This window comes from Musa acuminata, chromosome BXJ3-3, assembly GCF_036884655.1.
Source record: "Musa acuminata AAA Group cultivar baxijiao chromosome BXJ3-3, Cavendish_Baxijiao_AAA, whole genome shotgun sequence".
Lineage (NCBI taxonomy): Eukaryota > Viridiplantae > Streptophyta > Magnoliopsida > Zingiberales > Musaceae > Musa > Musa acuminata.
The window spans coordinates 32,926,775-32,947,174 of record NC_088351.1 but is presented as its reverse complement, the minus strand read 5'-3'; the positions used below and the strand labels follow the sequence as shown (position 1 = coordinate 32,947,174).

General features: G+C 39.5%; 4 protein-coding genes and 1 long non-coding RNA gene across 6 annotated transcripts; 3 read left to right on the top strand and 2 right to left on the bottom strand.

Moving 5' to 3' along the window:
• Window positions 1–222: 222 nt before the first annotated feature.
• Window positions 223–2,017, bottom strand: LOC135633681 (uncharacterized). Its single transcript, XM_065143445.1, has 2 exons — window positions 1,195–2,017; window positions 223–1,104 (listed from the first exon to the last, which is right to left on the bottom strand). Exons 1-2 carry the CDS (start codon window positions 1,597–1,599, stop codon window positions 505–507), a joined length of 1,005 nt encoding a protein of 334 aa, XP_064999517.1. The 5' UTR covers window positions 1,600–2,017; the 3' UTR covers window positions 223–504.
• On the top strand, window positions 1,720–2,685 carry LOC135633682 (uncharacterized). Its single transcript, XR_010495090.1, has 2 exons — window positions 1,720–1,857; window positions 2,011–2,685. It is a non-coding gene; the product is annotated as an uncharacterized LOC135633682 (long non-coding RNA).
• Window positions 2,686–3,546: 861 nt separating this feature from the next.
• Window positions 3,547–8,875, bottom strand: LOC103979129 (UDP-galactose transporter 1). Its single transcript, XM_009395179.3, has 5 exons — window positions 8,454–8,875; window positions 6,254–6,503; window positions 5,943–6,150; window positions 4,094–4,325; window positions 3,547–4,021 (listed from the first exon to the last, which is right to left on the bottom strand). Exons 1-5 carry the CDS (start codon window positions 8,562–8,564, stop codon window positions 3,797–3,799), a joined length of 1,026 nt encoding a protein of 341 aa, XP_009393454.2. The 5' UTR covers window positions 8,565–8,875; the 3' UTR covers window positions 3,547–3,796.
• An 825-nt stretch (window positions 8,876–9,700) lies between these two features.
• On the top strand, window positions 9,701–13,951 carry LOC103979130 (short-chain dehydrogenase TIC 32, chloroplastic). Of its 2 annotated transcripts, none has more exons than XM_065141318.1 (9): window positions 9,701–10,468; window positions 10,588–10,790; window positions 10,891–11,122; window positions 11,242–11,321; window positions 11,536–11,692; window positions 11,831–11,909; window positions 13,330–13,411; window positions 13,482–13,540; window positions 13,674–13,951. In XM_065141318.1, the coding sequence occupies exons 2-9, from the start codon at window positions 10,658–10,660 to the stop codon at window positions 13,857–13,859; spliced, it is 1,008 nt and encodes a 335-aa protein (XP_064997390.1). In that variant the 5' UTR covers window positions 9,701–10,468; window positions 10,588–10,657; the 3' UTR covers window positions 13,860–13,951. The 2 variants fall into 2 exon arrangements, with proteins under 2 accessions (XP_064997390.1, XP_009393455.2); XM_009395180.3 differs by having other exon boundaries at window positions 9,703–10,468; window positions 10,591–10,790.
• Window positions 13,952–14,170: 219 nt separating this feature from the next.
• Window positions 14,171–20,319, top strand: LOC103979132 (uncharacterized). Its single transcript, XM_009395181.3, has 10 exons — window positions 14,171–14,777; window positions 15,617–15,714; window positions 15,789–15,834; window positions 16,546–16,628; window positions 16,800–16,864; window positions 18,013–18,074; window positions 18,791–18,850; window positions 18,925–18,957; window positions 19,536–19,601; window positions 20,048–20,319. The coding sequence occupies exons 1-10, from the start codon at window positions 14,421–14,423 to the stop codon at window positions 20,087–20,089; spliced, it is 912 nt and encodes a 303-aa protein (XP_009393456.2). The 5' UTR covers window positions 14,171–14,420; the 3' UTR covers window positions 20,090–20,319.
• Window positions 20,320–20,400: the final 81 nt, after the last annotated feature.

Below are 20,400 nucleotides of genomic sequence, written 5' to 3'. Positions count from 1 at the left end.
GCCTTTTCCATGGCGGTTGCCATCCGTTCCCACATCAATCTCAGCAGACAACGAGATTCCACCAGTACCGTCCTCGTGTCTCCTTGTCCACTCAATTGCCCAGGAATCTCCTCCCCACCCATCCTCTTCTTCTCCCTCGCCTGCAGCCTTCACTGACGGAAGAAGATGACAAAGGAACCCAGTCAAAGAACACAGACGGGTTCCTTCCAAAGCAAAGCACAATAAGAAGAAAAGATCCCTTCGTTGCTATAACATGATGCACACAATCAAACTCTCTCACTCACCATGGTGTCTCTCGAGTTGTTTTTACTGTGATCCTGCTTCTGTTTGCATGGAAGAAGACTGGTAATGGTATTGTTTGTATACTAATGGAACAATAGCTGCTACAAACAAACAAAGCTAGAAGAAGAAGAAGACGAAGAAGAAGAAGAAGAAGAAGAAGCTGATCACCGGAATTCTCCTTCCTCTGACCTCTTCTTGTTGCTGCTTCTGCCTACCTTCAGCTCACTGGTGGCTGCAGATGTCCAATAGCTCCTTCCTGCCCTCCACAATTTCATCAAACAAGTCATCCAGCTGCGCCACGAGATTCTCAGTTCCAGATCTCAGCGTCCCCAGCCACCCCTTCAATCCCTCCACCTTCTCCTTCAGCTTCCCTGCCGTGGCCCCCGTGTCGCCTCCCTCCGTCCCCGCCTTCTCCATCTCTTCTCTCAGTTCCTCGGCCGCCGCCCTCGCCGCCCGGAACTCGTGCATGAGAATCCCGGGTCGGCCGCCGAGTTCTTCCACCTCCCCGACCAGCCTCCGTCGCAGCCTGCCCACTGAAACAGCGTACCCCGAGCTCAAGAATGTCGATTCTTCGGAGACACCTTGTTCTGGACAGCAGTGGACCGATCCCCACAGCAGGATCAGCAAGAGGAGCGAGCTCACGTTCCTCAGCGCGTAAAGAACTCCTCTGAAGCCATTGAATCCGTGGAGCCTGGATTCCGTGAACGCTCTCTCGTCGTCGAACCGAAGTGAAGCTGGTTCGATTTTGGTCTCCACCAACACCCTGTTCTCCTCGTCCAATCTCATGGCTTCCCTCCGGCAAACAGAGATCGCTCGCATCACCTTAACAAAGGAAACCAGATAAAAGTCAGGGCTTTGAGCCATGAAGGAACGTTAACAGCAGGTAGGAGGATGTAAGTAGCCGATCAGGACCTGCAGGGCGAGGCGAGGAGTGGGATTCCGGCGCCACTCTTCGAGGGAGGCGACCATGTCTGCTCCGCGGGAGTTGTAGTTCTCCATGCCCGAGATGCCGAGCTTGATCACATGGCAAACGTCCCAAAGGCGGGAGCTTTCATCCATGTACTCGTCCAGCCACCTCTCACCGGCGGGCAAGTGGAGCTTCTGCACCAGGCCGATGAGTCGGGAGTGAAGGGACCGAAGGAGGGCGACGGCGCGCTGCAAGGACTGGAGCGACATGAACGCATTCGACGCGAAGCATCGGTCGAGCTCATCGAGGCCACCGGAGAGGAAGGAGAAGAAGCTGGTGACGGAGTTGGAGCAGGGCCTCATGGTGCTGGAGGACGGAGTGAGTGAGATGGGAGGAGGCGGCGATGGCATGGCTTAAATGCGCGGCTCCCCTCCGCTGAAAGGGATGCTTGGAGGACAATGATGGGTGTTTCCTGTGGGGGGAGAAGGATGATTAGGAATCTGCCATGTCGCGTTGTTTAGTGGCAGAAAGGGCGGAGCAAGTGATGGAGTTCGGAACACAAGCCTCATGAGCTCTGTTGCGCTGCCCTCTTCTTCCGGGGCTACCCACTGTTGCGAGACTGTGTGCTGCCTTTCCAACTCCTCTCGGTGCAGCACCTACATGTTGGGGTGGGTGGAGTGGGGGAGGGGCAGCAGCACAACCTTTACTTCTGGGCTCTGTCACGTCGTTTTCTCTTCTGCTGCTCACTGAGATGACCTTCTTCATCACAATCCAATCTGACGAGAACTTCTCTTGCTCTCACCACTAATCCTTTTTTGCAGGTTCACGGTGATGATGAGCTGTTGAAGAGTGTTCCAAGCTCGGGCTTCAGTCCGACCAAGGGAATGATGGGATTCCATGTACTGCAACTACCGATGTCTCCATGGTTCTTCCTTAATTTACTGCTGTCAAGGTGGGTCTTGACCTGCACGAGCTGCAGTGTTGGTCATGTCTTTGCTGAATGGGAGGAGCCACCACCCATGAGCTTTTGGGAGAACCGAGAACTCGGAAGACCATGTTGGTCTTCTAAGATCTCAATGGCGGCTGGATGACCAAACACAGTTGCAGAAGAACTTGGGAATTTAAGATGCTACGTATATTTATTCGATGCTACATATTTTTCATATCAGTTTTAGTTTCAACATGAAATCGATGGGGATTATTTGTAACAATATATTTGTATGATTTTAGTGTTATATATGCTAAATTTTGATGAGGGTGGGGAGAGCATGCAGGCTAAAAACAGGGTGATGGTGTTGGTAGATTAGAGTGGCAGGGCCGAGAAAAGCCATGATGTAGGGGACCTCCTCACCCTCTATCTCCTCCTCCTGTATTTTCCCACCACCACAACCACCACCACCACCGTAGTGGTGGAGGTTGTGATCTCCCCAGTCCTGCAAACTCTCTTGCCTCCCTGTACTAACCATCAATGATGTATGATCTTTTTAGTTAGCTTATCCTTTCTTGACTACTCAATTTGATGTTGATCTCAGCTTCAGTCTGTCTTTAATATTTTTCTTATAATATATACATATTTCTAAAATTTGATGATTATGTGGAAGTAGAAGCATTCATGAGAAGTCCTCCCTCTTCTGTTGGTGTGTGTGTGTGTATATATATATATATATATATATATATATATATATATATATATATATATATATATATATATATATATTCAGATTATCTCTCTTTTTTTCTTGCAAAGAAAGTGGAAGAAAATAAAAGAAAAGAAATGAAGAGCAGAAAAAATGAGTGTCAAAAAAATAAAAAAATTTCACTACTTAGGAGATTCTCAAATTAATAAGAAAATTACAGACCAAGATTTAATTTGTCAGTCTCTCTTCTCATATATATTTTCTCTTTTTAAGATTTCCTAACACTAATTTCCTTGTGCCATAAATTGACTTACCAGATCCAAAGAGAGAGAATGCTGATGATTTTTTGGGCTACTAATTTCCTGTTTGTTTTCTTGTGATTATTGCAGCATGTTTTAGGAGCAGGGGAGGAGCAGCACTGATGGAGTGAAGAAAAACAAAACACATCAGACATCCCTCTCTCAGAAATCTAAAACAAAATTACCTCTTTCTCAATGCTGCATTTTACTCCAATCCCTGACCCCATTATTAACATGTGCCACAGTTGTCTTGTTTGGTGCATCTACTGCTACATGACAATCAACCATCATAGATGTTTGCACTCATATTATTAGCTCTAAGACAGCAGCTATGGATATAGGATTAACTTAAGAGGGCTTCTAACATCAAAATTACACCATATCAGAAAGCAACATAGGCAAGAAAACCAATGCAAATGCGTTTATCAATCAACATAACTTTGTTAAGTAGAGCAAAGTAGATATGAAACAAGGGGCAACAAGAGATCTCCCCTATTAAGTCATGAAAGCAAAAACAACTACGAAGAATCATTCTGCTAAAGAAGTATTCATTTAAGTTACTATAACCTGTATGTGGGGCAGAAGGAATACGGAAAGTGCAAACATATTGAGAGATTGAACTTTGCTCTTTCTTTGCTGCATTGACCATCAACCACTGTTTTTTTGCAGCACTAAGCTTTATCTTGCTTATCGTTTACAAGGGGGAGCAGCTCCATTAGACTCCGAGGGGTGCGCGGAGTTCGAGGTGTTCCAGAAATAGTGGGTTGCTGTGACAACTTATGCCGGACATACCCATAGAAAGTACAGCCCGACAAGGTCACGGCACATCCAACGGCGTTAAGAGCAGATATGGGGTTTCTGAAAATAATCCACGAAACCAACACAGCGACCGCAACCTATATCATGTCCATAATTTAGTAACAATAACTACACTCTGTGAGGAGGATCAGAAATTAGATGTAACTCACCTTGAGGTTGCCAGCAACATTGAATGTAACAGCAGTAGTGGAATGGATTACATAAAAGATTGAGAAGTTGAGGCAAAAGGCCAGCACCCCAGAGCTAAAAATGATGATCATCGATGAACAAATAGATTGGTGTGAGTATAACCAGTCCACTACGCCAGCTCCTTCGAGTAATATTGCTGGTAAAGCCAAGATCATGGTTGCAAAAGGTGCCATATAGTATACTGTGTTTATGCTACACAAATGAAAATGCAACCAATTTAGCATGATAAAAAAGAACAAAGGAAAACACAACGGCCAAATGTATTAACAACATTAAACTAGAACATCTCTATAAGATGATTGCAGTTCAGTACTTCAGTTGATAATGCAGCAATTATGATTCATGATTTTCTCTATCAGCAAGTTGAATGTTATAACATCATCCATTTAGAATATACTTGACAGTCATTTTATTCCAAACTTCATTTGAAGAAAATGTTCATTTTTCCATATCAAATGAAGTTAAATAACAAGTTCTGTTTTTGATGCTGCAAACCAGCTGCCTGCACCATGTTCTAATGTGAAATTCCTACATTATGTTGGTTTTCACAATCCATTGAAACACCTTATTTAAGAAAGAAAATGACTTGTACAAATCTGTGAACAGGAAAACTACCTTTCACTGGAACTGCTGCCTAAATCAGTTCTCTAAAAGAGAAGTGCTTCCTTACCTAAAATGGACTTAAGTCTCAACCAATCAAACAAAAATATGTGAAGCTCTTTGTTCATATAACTTCAGCAAATTAAAAGTTAATCTGGTTAGGTAATTTTTCTTGCCATGAGAACATATCATCCTTGTCAAAGCCTATGCAAATTGGCATGTAAATCCACACTGAGCAAACCACTCTTAGTTATAACCATTCATTCAAATATGTGAATGACATTGAAAATGTATATTCATAGTGATGTTTCATAAAGTACATGTTAGTTTTGTGGTATTTCAACTGATGCTTTTTCACGTTGGGCTAGAAACTAGAATATTGAAATTTTCATTAATATTGAATAGTGGACTAGAAAGCACACTAAAATTTATTAACAGGACCAAGAATCCTTAAGAAAAAGAATATTGAAATTATCATTGCTGCCAATATATCAGAATCATCAAACAAGTTCTCATCATATATGTATATACCAACACATTCTCTCGAGCTCAAGCCTAAGCCTGTTTGAGCCAGGTCTTTGATCAGAACCACTAAGCCTTGAACCTGACACATACATGAGTGTGCAAATAAGAAGTGTTCTTGTTTTTTTTCACAGATCCCGATCAAGACCAAAAATGATTCCATCTATGGTTACTTAAGTGCAGCCAAAAAATAGACTGGAATGTGTTATCGGTTCCTTTGAAATTTCAAGTGAACAGAAGACACATGAAATTTGTGCCAGTGAAATAAAAGCTTGAATAACAGAAACCATAGTCCTTGTGAGTCATCAACAACCAAATGATTTGACACTGTAAAACATCTTAAAAAATAGTAGTAACAGACTATTCATTACATTCAACACCCATGAAATGATTAAACATAAACTGGAATGTTTATATTTTAGCTAATATAATATGAGATTGATTGTCCAATCAGATATCCACATGAGATATCGTGCAAAGGGCTAAGCAGAACATTTTTCACAAATAACTTGCCCATGGATGGGATAAGAAGATGTATCTCATTCTCTACTTTCAGGAATGAGACCAAAAGCAGCATGCATCGGGCTATACAGAAAAGTGATTAGCTCTGTTAAGAGCATTTTAAGATAGTTTCAACTTGTCATATTGAAAAATCAAAGTTAATAATTCACAAATAAGAACCATTACCTGTCAAATTTATATCCATGAAGAAGAGACTCTGCCAGGATTGTCTTTGTTGATGTAGCAAGACAGCCAACTAGAGCAGCACAAAATCCAAATACATTGAAACTAAGCTCTGTTATTGAGGTTAAAAGAATACCCCCAACAATGGGTACCAATGAAGCCCAAATGCGCCATTCAAAAAATTTTCTCCAAACTAACCACTGAAGAATGACTGGGAAATACATATGAATCAGATAAGATACAAGCTATGTGAAATCTCATACTGATAAAGAAACTAAAGACAGGAACATATGGAGAGAAAACAATAAACCAACCTGTTGTTGCAGGTGTGAAGGATTTTATTGTCTGCATAAATGAAACTGGGATATACCGCAAGCTCACATTTCCCAATACAATATTGATGCAAAACACAAATGACATTGGGAATATTCTCCTCCATCGATCTTCAGATTTTACCTCAATCAAGGGCTTAATCTTAAGCAATTTGATGGCAATATATGCTCCAACAGAAGAACATATGAAGTGGATGCATGACACTGTTAGAGGAAACTTGAAATCCAAATTCTGCAAAGAAAGTTTGTCATCATATTAGTAATGTTTTGATATTTTGATAGGCAATATTTTGATAACTTGAAATCCAATCTGAAACTTAGAAGAAAACTAGGCAATATTTCGCTATTTCTTCAGTTAGCAAATGCGAATACTTCTATTGCAATTAGCAATGCTTGGATAGTGAACCAAGAAACAAAGGCAACGATATGATGAACGAGCACAATGATAAAACAAATGTCATTCATATTGGATCCGTAAGTAATATAAATTAATGATCATAAGAATACAAATTTATTAATTTCTTCAAACACAAATTTCATAATGGCTGAATTATAGCTTCCTTATGACCCATCTAGTATTTGGGTCTTGGAACCAATAGAACATATTATTTTAATGACAATCATATCATCAGCAAGCCAATGTTCCAGTACAGCACTAATCAAAGACGTGGCTTCTGAGACAAGATAAACACTAACATGCAACAAGAGTATTGGTTGTTAGTCCAATAATTATTTAATTAGTTGGCTTGATTTTCTGTCACGGTGGTTATGAAATATGATGATTGGTGACTAACACTGCCCAAGAAGTTGACTAGGGCCTTCAAAGTCTCGAAAGCAGGTAATGTCTAAGGCTAAGTAGGTCAGCATGTCGACATTAATAACCATCTATATATTGTTGCTACCATTTTACCAGTAAATACTTCATCATGTTAATTATTCTGCTAGTAGCTGTGTATACACAAAATGGTACCTCGATTTTGTGCAAGAAACCTCCTTTTCCTTCTGACAACTTGGTTGTCTAAAATGTAGATTAGTAGTCCAAGGATTGCAATATCTTAGTATGGTTATCATCTAATAGCTAAGAAGCCGAAGGATCTCAAGCCATAATCCTGGGAATGCACTGTAAATGAATATAGCAGTCATCAAGAAACTCCCGATTCAAATCATCACTTTCAGCCCTCATTTTCATAATTTATGCCAGATTAATATTGAAAATACTATGAATTCTAGCTGAATGTTTGAAATTCATGATTTCTTTCCCTTTACTAGAAATTTAATTGCTTCTATGTTGTGAAGTTGTTTCCAGTATACAAAGAAAATAAGCTACACAGGAGGACAACTCTTGGCCGACTCTTTTAAGGATAGTGTAGGCAAGACACGCACCTACCATGAGCATAGGAATGCAGAGAGAACATATGCAAATCACATTCCCTCAAGAAAAAGGAAAAAGAAATCTAAGAACCCTATTAAGTACATAGCTCATCATCAAACTGCTAGTGATATCCAAGCAACAAGTCCACCTGCAGTAATCGATGTTACCCTACAAATCATTTAGCTCAACATTTTGGCATTCCTATTCTTCCATTCCACAAACCCTTCTGAAAATGAGGGAGAAAGATCTGCATCACACAGGGTACATGTGTTTGATGCGCAGAATAGAATAGGAAGGCCAAGAATCATAAAATTGGATTCAAAGAATTTCCATCAAAAAGGTTTCATTACTTTCCATATCAAATTTATCTTTATTACTCTGCTTAATATATTGATCCTCGTACCAACGATTAAAATTTCAACCTGCATTTGAACCTGTAAAACACCCATCTTGGACAAAGCAATTGCGTCACCTGCAATTCTAAGTTCTGAGGTGAGAAAAGAGAAATTTATTCATAAAACCTAACAAAAGGCTTGGTAAACCAACTTCCTAATGTGGAAATATCACAAAAAGGCGCAGACTTTACCAGTATGAGACGAGGGCTCGTCCAATAACATATTGACAAGGGAAATTCACATCAAACGCGTTAATCGTGGCCTAAAAATCTCACCTTTTTGAGACGATCAACACAAATCAATAAAAGGAAAACCAGCCAAACACCAAACAAGGTCATAGAACTCATGGCATCCAGGAAAAGCAAGGAAAGTAAAACATAAGAGAGGAGAAGGAAGAGAATCAAATCGGCTTGACCTGAAAGATCCACTTATTCATGATGATGACGGTGACGTTGAAGCCCCACCACTGGAGGATGGACAGCACAGTCCGCAGCGTCTTCCCGTCCAACACCTTGCTCTCCTCCATCAAGATCCTCTTTTGATCCCCTCACCAACACTCTGGATCCACCACCGCCGCAGCCAAAGGCGAGATCAAGAAGGGACGCCCTGAGGCGATCAAAGGACGGCGATTTGGAAGGCACCTCGATCTGCGATCGGATGCGCAGTTCCTCGCACTTGGGAAGAACCCCAATCCTTATTTGAAGACAAGAGGAGAGAGAGAGAGAGAGAGAGAGATACGTGTGGGATTAAGAGGGAGGAGGAGGAGGAGAAGAAGAAGAAGAAGAGGAAGAGGGACGCAGCTGTCGCGGGAGTTCGTTCTCCATGTGTTGTGCGCGGCTTCCATGGGTGATGATGCTGTTATATTATGTCTCCTCCGACCCTTCCTCTCGAGAAACACCCTTCCCCACCGGCTACGCCATGACTCGGGACCCACCTGCTTTGTTACTAAAGTTTCCGAACGGCCAACATAGGACCCGGGTCAGGAGGCAGGTAGACAGATGGGTGGTTGGAGGAGGGTGCTTGTCTTATTAACGCAATATAGCGCTGAGAAACTGCAGCAGGAAGGAATGGAAAGAATAAGAACTATTAATGGGGGCTTCTTCTGGCTTCAGTTTTTTATTTTTCTTCTTATTCTTTCATTACAAAATTTATTATGGGGAAAATGGTTTTGTTGTGATTTTGTTTTTGTTTCAAAAACTCTGAAAAAATCGAAAAAATCATTTCCAGAAACTGTAGGAAATCAGCAATTGCCAAAGGCCATCATATCTTGATTCAGTTTTGTTAACATTATTTAAGCTCTATTTTTCATTAACTAAAACTAATAAAGATTGCAGGTGTTTTTGGAGGGGGATGACAACTGTGGAGAGATTTGATGGAGTCGCTTAAGATTCCATCAGGATCCCAACTTTGTGGGCAGCACTGTGGTTGAAGCTCCTCGCATGGAGTGTGTGTGTGTGCGCGCGCGCCATCCGCCTTGCCTTATTATTTTTCTCTCGTCACAGCTGCCTCACATTCCACGAGAAACATGGAATTCATGGCTATGAGCATCTCTAGAAGAAACCATGGCTGAATGCCGTGCAAGGGCTGCAACAAGTTGGTGGAGTTTGGCGCAAGTGCAACCATTCCTTGGCCAAGGAGGCAATCCAACGTCTCCATCTTCTTAGGCTTCCAAGCACCACAAATGAGAGTTGAAAATGTTCAAGGTTGAAGCTTGATTGATGGAGACATCACTTGGCCACACCAATACCCCATTAATGGCTTCACCATGCTGTCTCACATCAGGAAATGAGCTGTTAACTACGCCCTCATTTACAGAATTCATTAGACTCGTAAAAGAGTAAGCCAGAAGCATAATTGAGCGGTGAAGAAGAAAAGTGGTGCTGGCTGTAACACTGCATGCAGAATTGGGTCAACTGGAGCTTGGAAAACTGATTCATTTCAACTACAGCTGAAGCCTCATTTGCAGAATTAAATTGGATTTGTGAAAGAGAAGCCGCTGAAGTCAAGGAAGGCTAGTCAAGGAAGAAGCATAGTTTTTGTTGTTTCAAGTAAAGAGACATCATTGAATAAAAAACAATGAACAAGAGGGTTGGACGAGCTCTCTAATCGTCCAGCCGATGGGGTCTTGCTCGAGTGACCTGAGAATAAAACTGATACAGAACACTTGAAGGTTAGCTATTATGAGGTGTATATCTGAAATAATAGCTTGCAGTTGCAAGAATATTGCTGGGAGCCATTGACAATGTGGACGATGGCTTGTGCGTCAGTCGTTTGAATCACAAAGTTTCTCTATCTCTCTGGTTCAGCATGTTGAAGTGTTTGAGTCAACATGAACTTATATAAATAAGACTAATACATGTGGATGTGAGAACCCTAAGCAGCTGCAGAGCTTCTTCTGATGATCCGGTCACTCCATAACCTCTTCCAGAGGTGGAATCTTTTGTTCTCTTTCTAAGAGTTGTTTCCATGATCTCACGAGCCCAAAAAGACATCTGATCGTGGCTATTGTATCCAGTTCCTATTGTGGCTAATCCCTTTTCTGGTTTTAGTAGCTCTAAGAATTCCTCCTGCGGATTCAGCGAGCAAAGCTGAGATTTTCACTGACGACAGCGATTAAAAATGGGATCTTGGAACTGGATCCCCCTGTTCTGGAAAGGAGACAAGGTTTCCTCTCGTGGCTTCCACTCTTCCTCCACCGCGGAAGAGGTCACTGAAGGCATCGACGCCAGCCAACTCACTGCCATTGTCACCGGTACTTCCCTGCTTGTTTGTCGATCTGGGGTTTTGTTCTATGGATCGTTTTCTATCCCTGGAAGAGTGTTTTATGTTGTTGGCGTGTTGGTCATTGGCAGGGGCAACTAGTGGAATTGGGAAGGAAACCGCAAGGGTTCTGGCACTGAGAGGCGCCACCGTCGTCATCCCCTGCCGGTCGCTGGAAAGCGGCGGAAAGGTGAAAGAAAGCATTTTGGAGCAGAATGCGGATGCCAAGATCCATGTTATGGAGATGGATTTGAGCTCCCTCGATTCGGTGGAGTCCTTTGCTCGATCGTTTAATTCATCGTACGAGCACCTAAACATTCTCATGTAAGCGTCACAATGCTCTTGTAGCATTCAAGATTCTAATTTTCCTTCCTCTTATTCTTTTTGTGGTAAGCTAATTGTGTGCTCTGAAACATTTGGTAAAAAACACATTATTTGAGCAGCAACAATGCAGGGATTATGGCCTGTCCCTTCCAGCTATCCAAAGATGGAATAGAGATGCAGTTTGCTACTAATCACCTTGGTGAGAACAATCATCTTTGGAATATAAATTCGCTAAAATGTTATCCCCTGTTGAACTTAATCCAGGAAAGTTCCAATCTTGGTGAATTCGAGCAGCCAGATGAGACACCAGATATAGTAACGAAAACTAGATCATGCACTTATTCAATGCCAAAAAATCCATTAGTAATGTCGTACTTGAAATTTAATGGGTTTATTGCTGTGTTAAAATGCAGGACATTTTTTACTTACTAATCTGTTGATGAACAAGATGATAGTTACTGCCGAAGAAACAGGAATACAGGGAAGGATTGTTAGTGTTTCGTCTTTGGGTCATTCAAGCAAATTTGATGAATCTTGGTTTAATTTGGAGAAGATAAATGATCAATCTAAGTAAGCAGTAGCCTCAGAATTCATCCTAGATTTTAGTTTAAGAATATTCTGAAGTTTAACTGAGAGTGAAGTTATTTTCTTTTTGCTATTATATTCTGGAACCATTGATGAAGAGATTTGCTTCTTGCCATCTGTCAGCTATGGACCTTTTGCTGCTTATTCTCATTCTAAGCTGGCAAATATATGGCATGCAAATGAGCTTTCTCGGCGTTTACAGGTATATCTTTAGCCTGTCCAGATTTACCTTGTGTTATTTGATGACTAGATTGTGAAGATAGAAAAAATTAGAGTTGAAGATTAAATCCTTATTCCTATGTATTGATCATGAAAAGTTTTCAATGTTAGTTTTAGACAAGGCAAATTATCTTTTGCATTTTCATTATGTTGTAGGCCAAGTATAGTTTGAAATCTTTGATCAAGAAGTATCTATTCTTGGTATTCGGTGATTAACTGAGTCAAATTAGCACTTATCAACCTTTCTTTGCATTTTCTGACCTTTATCATGGAGGACTTACACCCTCAACTGGCACTAGAAATGGGTTCTAAATTGATCTAGTGGTAGACCAACTATTCATTGTCTTACATTTGAAGTTTTGTGTGATGCACAGATTTTATCATGAATATTAAGAAAGTTGTGAAGGAAAGAAACAAAACTGATTCTTCTCAGGCATTTTGACCATTGACGATGACTCAACCTTGTGAATTTTCTTCGGATTGAACAATTCTGCTTCTTTGACTTCGTTGATACATGATGCAGTATTTGTTTAAACAGCATATCGGTCATACTTTCTTTCACACATCTCATTGTTAAGAATGCTTAATGCTAATTAGGAAGTTAGCCTCCTGAGCTGATTTTAAATTATGTTGGATTATATATGCTGGTACTGCTACTTGATTCGTGCTGCGTGCTATTGCAACTATACTGTGCCGGCAGGGGTTGGCACATGGAGGGCACGCGCAAATTCTAATATCAGACATCATATTCACTTGGTAGAGGTCAATTAACACCCATGTGGATCACATATCCACATGGCAGACATGTATGACTCTTCAAATTGCAGAAGACATTCACTTAAGACTTAAGTTTGGAGTGATCTTAATGGAGGAAACATATTGTCGAAGACCTCCAAATAATCTTATGTTCTACCAATTAACTTGTGGAGTTAAAGGTCATGCTGCTTATGCATCCTATTTATGCAATAGAAAAGCAACCTGTTGCCAAAGAGGAATTTCTGGTGTGGTTTGAGATGGAAGTCAATATTGTAAGTAAAGAAAATAATTGTTTATATTTGATAGAACAGCATTCCTTGTAACAGCCAAAAGACTTCCTTGCCGTTAATTTCTTTCATGTGTGGTTTTAATTTGATTTGCAACTTATCCTGCTGTCTTAGTGCAAAATAGTCTCAGGTGAAGGATTTGAAGTCTAATATTAAGCGATAAGTGCACACAATCTATCAATCTCTTGATTGTTGTATCTGTAATGGTCAGACTAATAACATATATAAGGACCCATGAAAAATGAGAACCACATTTCTTAAAGGGTACTTCTAAATTGATGTATTGACCTTTTTGCATTGTTTACTTTTCTGCATTTCTTGTCCATGTAAAAGCTTATGGGGAATTTGCTGCTTGTATAGGAAAAGGGCTGCAACATAACAGCAAATTCTCTTCATCCTGGAGCAATCCATACTAATGTGTGCCGCTATCTAAATATTAGCTGTAAGTGATTACCTTTCACTTACTTTTTTATCGCAAAATCTCAACTATAATGAATTCTCTGTTGTATCAGCATTTATACTGGATGCCATTGCTGTTGCGATGAAACCTTTCTTAAAATCCATACCTCAGGTATGCCCAGTTTCTCGAAGTTCTTCTCTACATGTCTGCAAATTGTATTTAAATCCAATCTTAATCAGATTTAGAAGCTCTCTGATCCTAGTTCATCATCTAGTACCCACAATACATGTGCTTCAAACTGCAGGGTGCATCTACTACCTGCTATCTTGCTCTACATCCTGACATGAAAGATGTAACTGGAAAATATTTTGGGGATTGCAATGAGACATTGCCTTCTGCTGTTGCAAGAGACGAGGAATTAAGCATCAAGTGCTGGGAATTCAGCCAACAACTCCTAAACAATTTAAGAGGGCCAATTGTTGAACATTAAAGGAGTGTTTTCTTGTCCAATGTATCTTCTGGAAATGAACTTTAGCTACAACTTTGAATTTACTTCATCCAAATCACTCATCATTTTGTTTAGCTCAGTCAAAACTTCTGCTTTGGATAAGTTGGTGGACAGAAAAAGTAGGTTTTACTGGGAAAAGAGGAAGACAACCAATCAAGCGTTGGTGCGAATCTGAAAGCATGATAAGCGGTAGATCATGCACGTGGTTGCATGTGGTCCAAGCTGAACCAAACCACCGACCTTGATGGGTTCGGTGAACCGAGTCGGCGTTCGAACCTTCGGTTCGATCACGACGCACGCACAAAAATATCCTCCGGCTGAACTAAAACCACGGACCAGCCGCCACCCCGTCTCCGTTCCTCTTCGTCTCCGGTCTTCTCCCTTACCTGCGCTACATCCCGATCTCCAGCTCATCTACCTTTTGAAGCGCTGCAGAGTCCGTCGCCTCCCTATGTACACGACTCTCAACTGGAGTCGGAGAGCCGTTTCTTCGCTCGGTCATTTCGTCTAACATCTTGTCTGCATCCGAGAAGCCCCCTCAAGATGATGGGTGTTTCTGCCGCCTCGCCCTCTTCTTTTTGCCTTCCCCACGCTCGATCTCATCTGGGGCCCTCTCGTTTCACTTCTCTCCCAGTTTTGATCCCCGCCTCCAAAAAGAGGCCTGGTTTTTGCCGCGCCACGAAACAGCAGCAGCAGACAGGGGCTGCCAAGAAGAAGCCCGGGAGGAGGAAGGCTCCGGAGAGGCCGCCGGTGGATGACGGGGGAAGACTGGTGGATGTTGTCCCCGGCCCTCAGAATCGCCGGAGTCATTCTTCTCCGCTGCCCAAGCCTCCAGCCGGCTTTGTGCTTGACGACCATGGCAGGGTCCTGCTGGCCTCTTCGAAGCGGATAGTGACTATTGTACGTCGACGGACTCTCCTTCCCTCTTTTATTTTTTATTTTGTTACTTGTGCTCTCTGAAGTGTGCTGCGTTTCTATTGTTGCAAGAATTGTGCTTATTCTTGGATAGAGAACTCTTGAAGCTTTAGATTGGACTAGCATTTTAGATTTCGTTGACTAGAAAAATCAAGGAAGGGGTGCCACGAGGAAAAAAGTGAATACAAGGAGAACGGAGAAAAGATTTTTGGATAGTAAGATGGCATCAAAATTTTCTTTTGATCTAGTAGAGTTTCTGGTGCCCAAGTGATGGAAGTCAATACTGTAGAAAAGGTTGTGTTTGCTTGGTGGATCACTGAATTTAAGATTATGAACTCTCTTTGTCACTGTTATTCTGCTTACCAAAAAAACACTTTGTTGGTTAGCATATATCGAGTTGGACTATCCTCAAAATTTGTTGAAGTCAGATCATGCTTCTATTTTGATGTTAACAAATATATCCTAATTAATCATTTGATGCTTTTCCATGAAATTGCAAAGCAATCAACTCTGTGAGAAGAAATACAAGGTGTGAAACAAGGGAATAAAAGTAACAGAATTAGGTATAACATTCATGCAATTGTTACAAACTGGTCATTTTGCCTCCTTAACATATATAATTTTTTTCCTTAGGTCAGCCTCCATATTTATCTCCAATCATTTTGACATGCTGCCTGATTAAATTTCAGACTCTTTTGCTTGTAATGATATAAAAACTACTTCTCTTTCTTTTGTAACTTTCAAGCTTAATTAATAATTTTTCAAATTAAAATTTCACTGTACTTTCTCTTCAATGAGTACAATGCTGAGTAATTGTGTTGCAGATGGATGCTACAAACAATCTGCCCCTAGAATGTGTTATTAGGCGAGTCTTCCAAAGTTCTGAAGGGGACGAATGCATGCTACTCTGCCCAGTTGATCCGTAAGTATGTTCTATAAGCTTCATTTTTATTTTTTTTGGAAGCATGGCTCATTAAAAGTATTACTTCCTTTCAGGCCTGTGCAAATACTGAAGAGCACAAACTTCGACGGATGGTCAGCTGTATGATTTTCCTCTTATCTAAATCAGAATTTTGGATCACAACATCTTAGAATTTAAATTCAATAAAATTTGGAACAAAAAAAAAAAATATTTTAGCTTGTGTATATTCATCAAAAAATGGTTTTGTCACTTGTCTATGACTTCGATCTTGCAGTGAGCACATGATGACCAGCTTTTAAATGACTGAGTAGGATCTACATTTTATGTTTGAATATTCATGATATAAAATCCACTTTATACTTAGCATTAGTGCTTGTTTTCTACAGGGGTGGTATGGGTTTCTGATAGCTGATCAACTACTAGTTGAGTGTAGTAAAGGAATCTCTCATTCACATGTTTGACCTTCCCTTTTTTGACACTAACTAATATAATAATTTATATTTTTTTCCATATCTTAGAGTATCATGTTTGATAAAAATTTCTAACCATACTTGTTACTTTGCATGTTTGCATGCGCATAAAAGATGGAGCTTACTCTACATATTTGTACACAGTGCAGTGAACTGGTGAAGTTCATTGATTTGTCTGTCTGTGTAATATAAATTCTTTTTGTTTTACTTCACTATGCATTAATGAGTGTTTCTTTGTACTGGTAGCCAACTGTGAACATGCTTACAATATATACGTGATATCATTGCACCATCTACAACTTATTGAAGTTTTCATCTATACATGTATAATCTAACAACACGAATAATTTGTTTTTTACAGGTTGATGATGAGGAAATTGAAGCTATCATACCTGCTGCTGCATATGCCTTGGCCAAAATTCATATGCATCTTGTAGCTAGTGGGTAGGGAAAAACTGGCCCCTTCTGCCAATTTTATCTCTGATTTGAGAGCATTGTTGTGCAAAGCTTTTATGCAACTATTTTATTGTGTTTATAAATTGATGGACAGAGTTTTTTTTTTCTGAACTTATATGATTTTTAAATTTAATTGGTCTCTTCTTTTTTCTCTGTTAGATTTTGTTACACAGCACGAGGTGGCTTTTGCTATTCTGACGAAGACATACTTGAATTTCACACTGGTAACTTTCCCTTTACATTCATGAATATCAAGATAAATGCTTATGGTGATCTGATAATAAGCAGGACAAAATAGTGTCATCTAGAGCTACAAGATCTTTCTGCACTCTCAAGTTTTTTCTGGATTTGACAAGTCAAGACGGCCACAAAATTTCTGTAGAATGAGTCCTTTAATCTGATCACCAAACCAGGAGTTTGTCTAATTAGATGTCAACTTCCCCAAGTCGTCCTACTTGATCATTGCTTCTTCTTTTTGTGTTATAATACTATATTTTAGTTTTATTTATTTTAATGCTAGATTTCTTTCTTAAGGACTTCTCCATTTAAAGTTGTCAGACATATGCCAACTTCCCTAGCTCACTCCATTTAGTCATGGCATATACATTGTGGTATTTAATCCTAGTGAACTATCTTAATGGCTTCTCCACTATAAATTGCCAAATAGATGTAAGCTTCCCCAGCTTACTCCATTTGGTCATGCATATACTTTGTATTTTTAATCCTAGGATACTATCTTATAAATTTTTTGCTTATAAGTTAATTCTTATGACAAAGTTGGTAGTTATTATTTTTTTCTTTTCTCTGTTCCAACCAACTATCAATTCTAGAATATTTTCTTCTTTGCCCATCCATGCTCTTATTCTACTTCTGATTGATACTAGAGCTCCTGTCCTGCATCACTTGTAGTTGCTCTTTCTATAACCATACACTTAGGATGCCTCATGTGCCAATAATCTGGATTTGCTTCCCTTCTTTTAGTTTCTTTTCTCAGATGATCAAAACCAAATATTTAAAAAAAGAGTAATCATGTTTTCAGTGTATTGTGTGTCAGATGATCATGATAGGAAGTTCATGATATATAAAATATCCAATTGATGTTTGTGATTTGATTTGTGTATCATATTTTATTTACTCATAGTTTTTGATCTAATAAATGGTTCATGATGTTGGACTTGCAAGTTTGCAAATTGGCATTTAGGACTGTTACTTTGAGAAAGAAGGAATTGTGGTTTTTTGCTCTCTTGCAACCACACATCTTTGACTTGTGTTGGAAAATTTATCTCAACTCTTGTATGCTGTTAATTCTTGTTGTTTACTGTATGCTCCTTGAGTTACAGTTCCTAAACAGTAACATTTATGAGTCTTACAGATGATGGTGAAGGTATTGAGGGTTTTCCTTCTGAAGCTGTAAAGATAACTTGCTTCAACTTGGTAACTCTAGTCCTCCTTATGCTTTTAATTACTATCTGATGAGAATGTTTGCAGGAACAAGTTAGTTTAATGCTTTAGCATTTGTATATCTTTCTAAAAGAAATTTGTTTAACTAGATGGAACCAAGTCATGGTCTATTTGGCTGCATGAGGTCGATTTTTTCTTTAGTTTCACTTAGCTTATAATAGGTTGCGTGGGACAAAGCCTTTTTTACTTCAGGGTATTTTTGAAACATAGTTTGGAGGGGGAGGGGAGTTAGGGAGCAAGAATTGAGACAAAGGTGAATATAGCTGGGAGAAAGACCTTGAGAATCTTTGATAAGTTCTTTAGCTTTTGTGTTGGTGAGAATTAAAATAACAAATTTAAATGTGGATTAACCACATTAGGCTATATGAGCTAGCTGTAAGGCTTAGAATATAATTAATTACTTGTTTGCTTCTGTCCTCCAACACTACAGTTGTCTCCGTTCCTCTATTTTTCTGTGATTTTAACTATGCTGCTTTGTACATTTGAAAGTTAGTCCTAATGATCTTGTTTTGGCATCTCTGCTTATTCTTTACTTGGAAAATGGTCAACTCGCTGCTCCTCAATTATTCCTTTTCACTGTTGGCTATTATAATCAAATATGTTAATGTTTATCCTGCAAGATCAATAATACTAGTCCTGATAGCAATCTTTAACATCCTAATCATTTATTGTATTCATCAAACTTGCAGGATGGAACACATTATATGATCTATACACCATCTGATCCACTTCTATTTGTTGCTGTGAGGGTGTGTTATCTGGTTTTTCTATATAATCAAGGAGATTCTTTACCGACGTTTTTGATCATCTTGTTTTTGTGCAGGACAAAAATGGTGTTCTGCAAATTGCTGATGATGTAAGCAAGTCATCTTTTGTTTTCTTTGTTTAAAGGCTGTAGATATGGAATGCTATTTAGCCATCAGTCATTGATGATTCCCTTGTTTCAGTGAATTTTCTGACAGTTGATTAATGGTCTTCAATGATTATTCTTAATTTTTCTCTCTCTGCATTTTATCTGGTTAGCTTGAACTTTATTTTGGCATACCTCCTGCAAAATCTGTTCAAATAAAAACAAATAAAGTTGTTACATTAAGGAGGTTCTTGTTGATTTTCTATTTTTGTATATTTACCATCTGCATATATCTAGATGTCTATTCATTCACTTGATAAATATAGTTCTAAATCTAGTTTCATATTGTTTCTACAAAATTAATCTTCTATTGGTTTTTGTGGGGCTGTTAATTAGGATGGTAAGTTCCTTTTCTGTACTGTGTTTTTTCCATGAATTGCATTAATTTTAATAATTAAAATTAGATTAGATTCATGGAATTTGATTTCCCGATATGCTCTTAAATATTGGATAATACATGTATTTCATATTTTATTAGAAGGAACTTGCCCTTCTCTACATCTAACTTGCTTTCTGGGAAACAGGATCTCTTGGAGGACCCTGCTATCATCAGTGCCATTGACGAGGAGACAGAATTTAATGCTCTTGTGGTACGTCTGATTTCCTCTTCAATCTCAGTGTGTTGTATGGTTCCAGTGTCACAAAAAAGAACAACCTATCCAATACACCGGCCACTATGGGCTGATGTAGTTTTTACAAGTGTCTTCCATTGATCCGGCTAACTGCCTACCTATCGAGCCAAATCGATTCAGGTAGTCAACATAGCCTCCAAAAAGGCGGCTTCAGCTGTTCATGCTTTGCTCCTTGATCATGTTCTCAATTAAGTAGAAAACTCAAACACATTAGTTACCTAATATGGCACTTCAATGCAAGTCTGATGTTTAAACAGTTTTTTCAATGTGCATTCTGAACTTACTCTGCTTTCTTGAACCGTTTGATTGGTTTTACAAAGCCCAAATGAATGGTTCTCAACTCCAAGTAAATAAAAGTTTTCTGCATCACACGGGCACAACATAACCCCTCTGTAACTTTGCAGGAGGAGGAGGCTGCTCTTCTTGAATCGTTGTTGGGTGAATGATGGCACCACATTCTGCATTTGTTATCATCATATGAAATGTCATCAGGAACGCAAAATATGATCTGTAAATTATGTGCGCTACAATTGCATATGCCTAGGAAATTTAATCATGTTCTCTTTTCCTTGTTACCATTTGTGCTATATTTTTTTCTTCATGTAAAGCTAACAATTTTTACGCCATTTCTCGGGTAGACATTATTGCATCAATCAAAAGCTTGTCATTCCTGTCAGCGAATACACAAATGTGCTTCTCTCTGCAAATCATACTACCTCGAAAGATTTGTGATGATGGGAAGACTATTGATGTGTGG

Excerpts from the sequence above, each read along its gene's own strand:
- LOC103979132 (XM_009395181.3), top strand. The coding sequence starts at position 14,421 with ATGATGGGTGTTTCTGCCGCCTCGCCCTCTTCTTTTTGCCTTCCCCAC. Across the intron at positions 16,629-16,799 it reads ATGCATCTTGTAGCTAGTGG|ATTTTGTTACACAGCACGAG; the intron begins GTAGGGAAAAAC and ends TTTCTCTGTTAG. Across the intron at positions 19,602-20,047 it reads CAGAATTTAATGCTCTTGTG|GAGGAGGAGGCTGCTCTTCT; the intron begins GTACGTCTGATT and ends GTAACTTTGCAG.
- LOC103979129 (XM_009395179.3), bottom strand. The coding sequence starts at position 8,564 with ATGGAGGAGAGCAAGGTGTTGGACGGGAAGACGCTGCGGACTGTGCTG. Across the intron at positions 6,151-6,253 it reads CTTCACACCTGCAACAACAG|TCATTCTTCAGTGGTTAGTT; the intron begins GTTGGTTTATTG and ends TGTATTTCCCAG. Across the intron at positions 4,022-4,093 it reads ATGTTGCTGGCAACCTCAAG|GTTGCGGTCGCTGTGTTGGT; the intron begins GTGAGTTACATC and ends GACATGATATAG.
- LOC103979130 (XM_065141318.1), top strand. The coding sequence starts at position 10,658 with ATGGGATCTTGGAACTGGATCCCCCTGTTCTGGAAAGGAGACAAGGTT. Across the intron at positions 11,322-11,535 it reads GTTTGCTACTAATCACCTTG|GACATTTTTTACTTACTAAT; the intron begins GTGAGAACAATC and ends GTTAAAATGCAG. Across the intron at positions 11,693-11,830 it reads AAGATAAATGATCAATCTAA|CTATGGACCTTTTGCTGCTT; the intron begins GTAAGCAGTAGC and ends GCCATCTGTCAG.
- LOC135633681 (XM_065143445.1), bottom strand. The coding sequence starts at position 1,599 with ATGCCATCGCCGCCTCCTCCCATCTCACTCACTCCGTCCTCCAGCACC. Across the intron at positions 1,105-1,194 it reads CTCCTCGCCTCGCCCTGCAG|GTGATGCGAGCGATCTCTGT; the intron begins GTCCTGATCGGC and ends TCCTTTGTTAAG.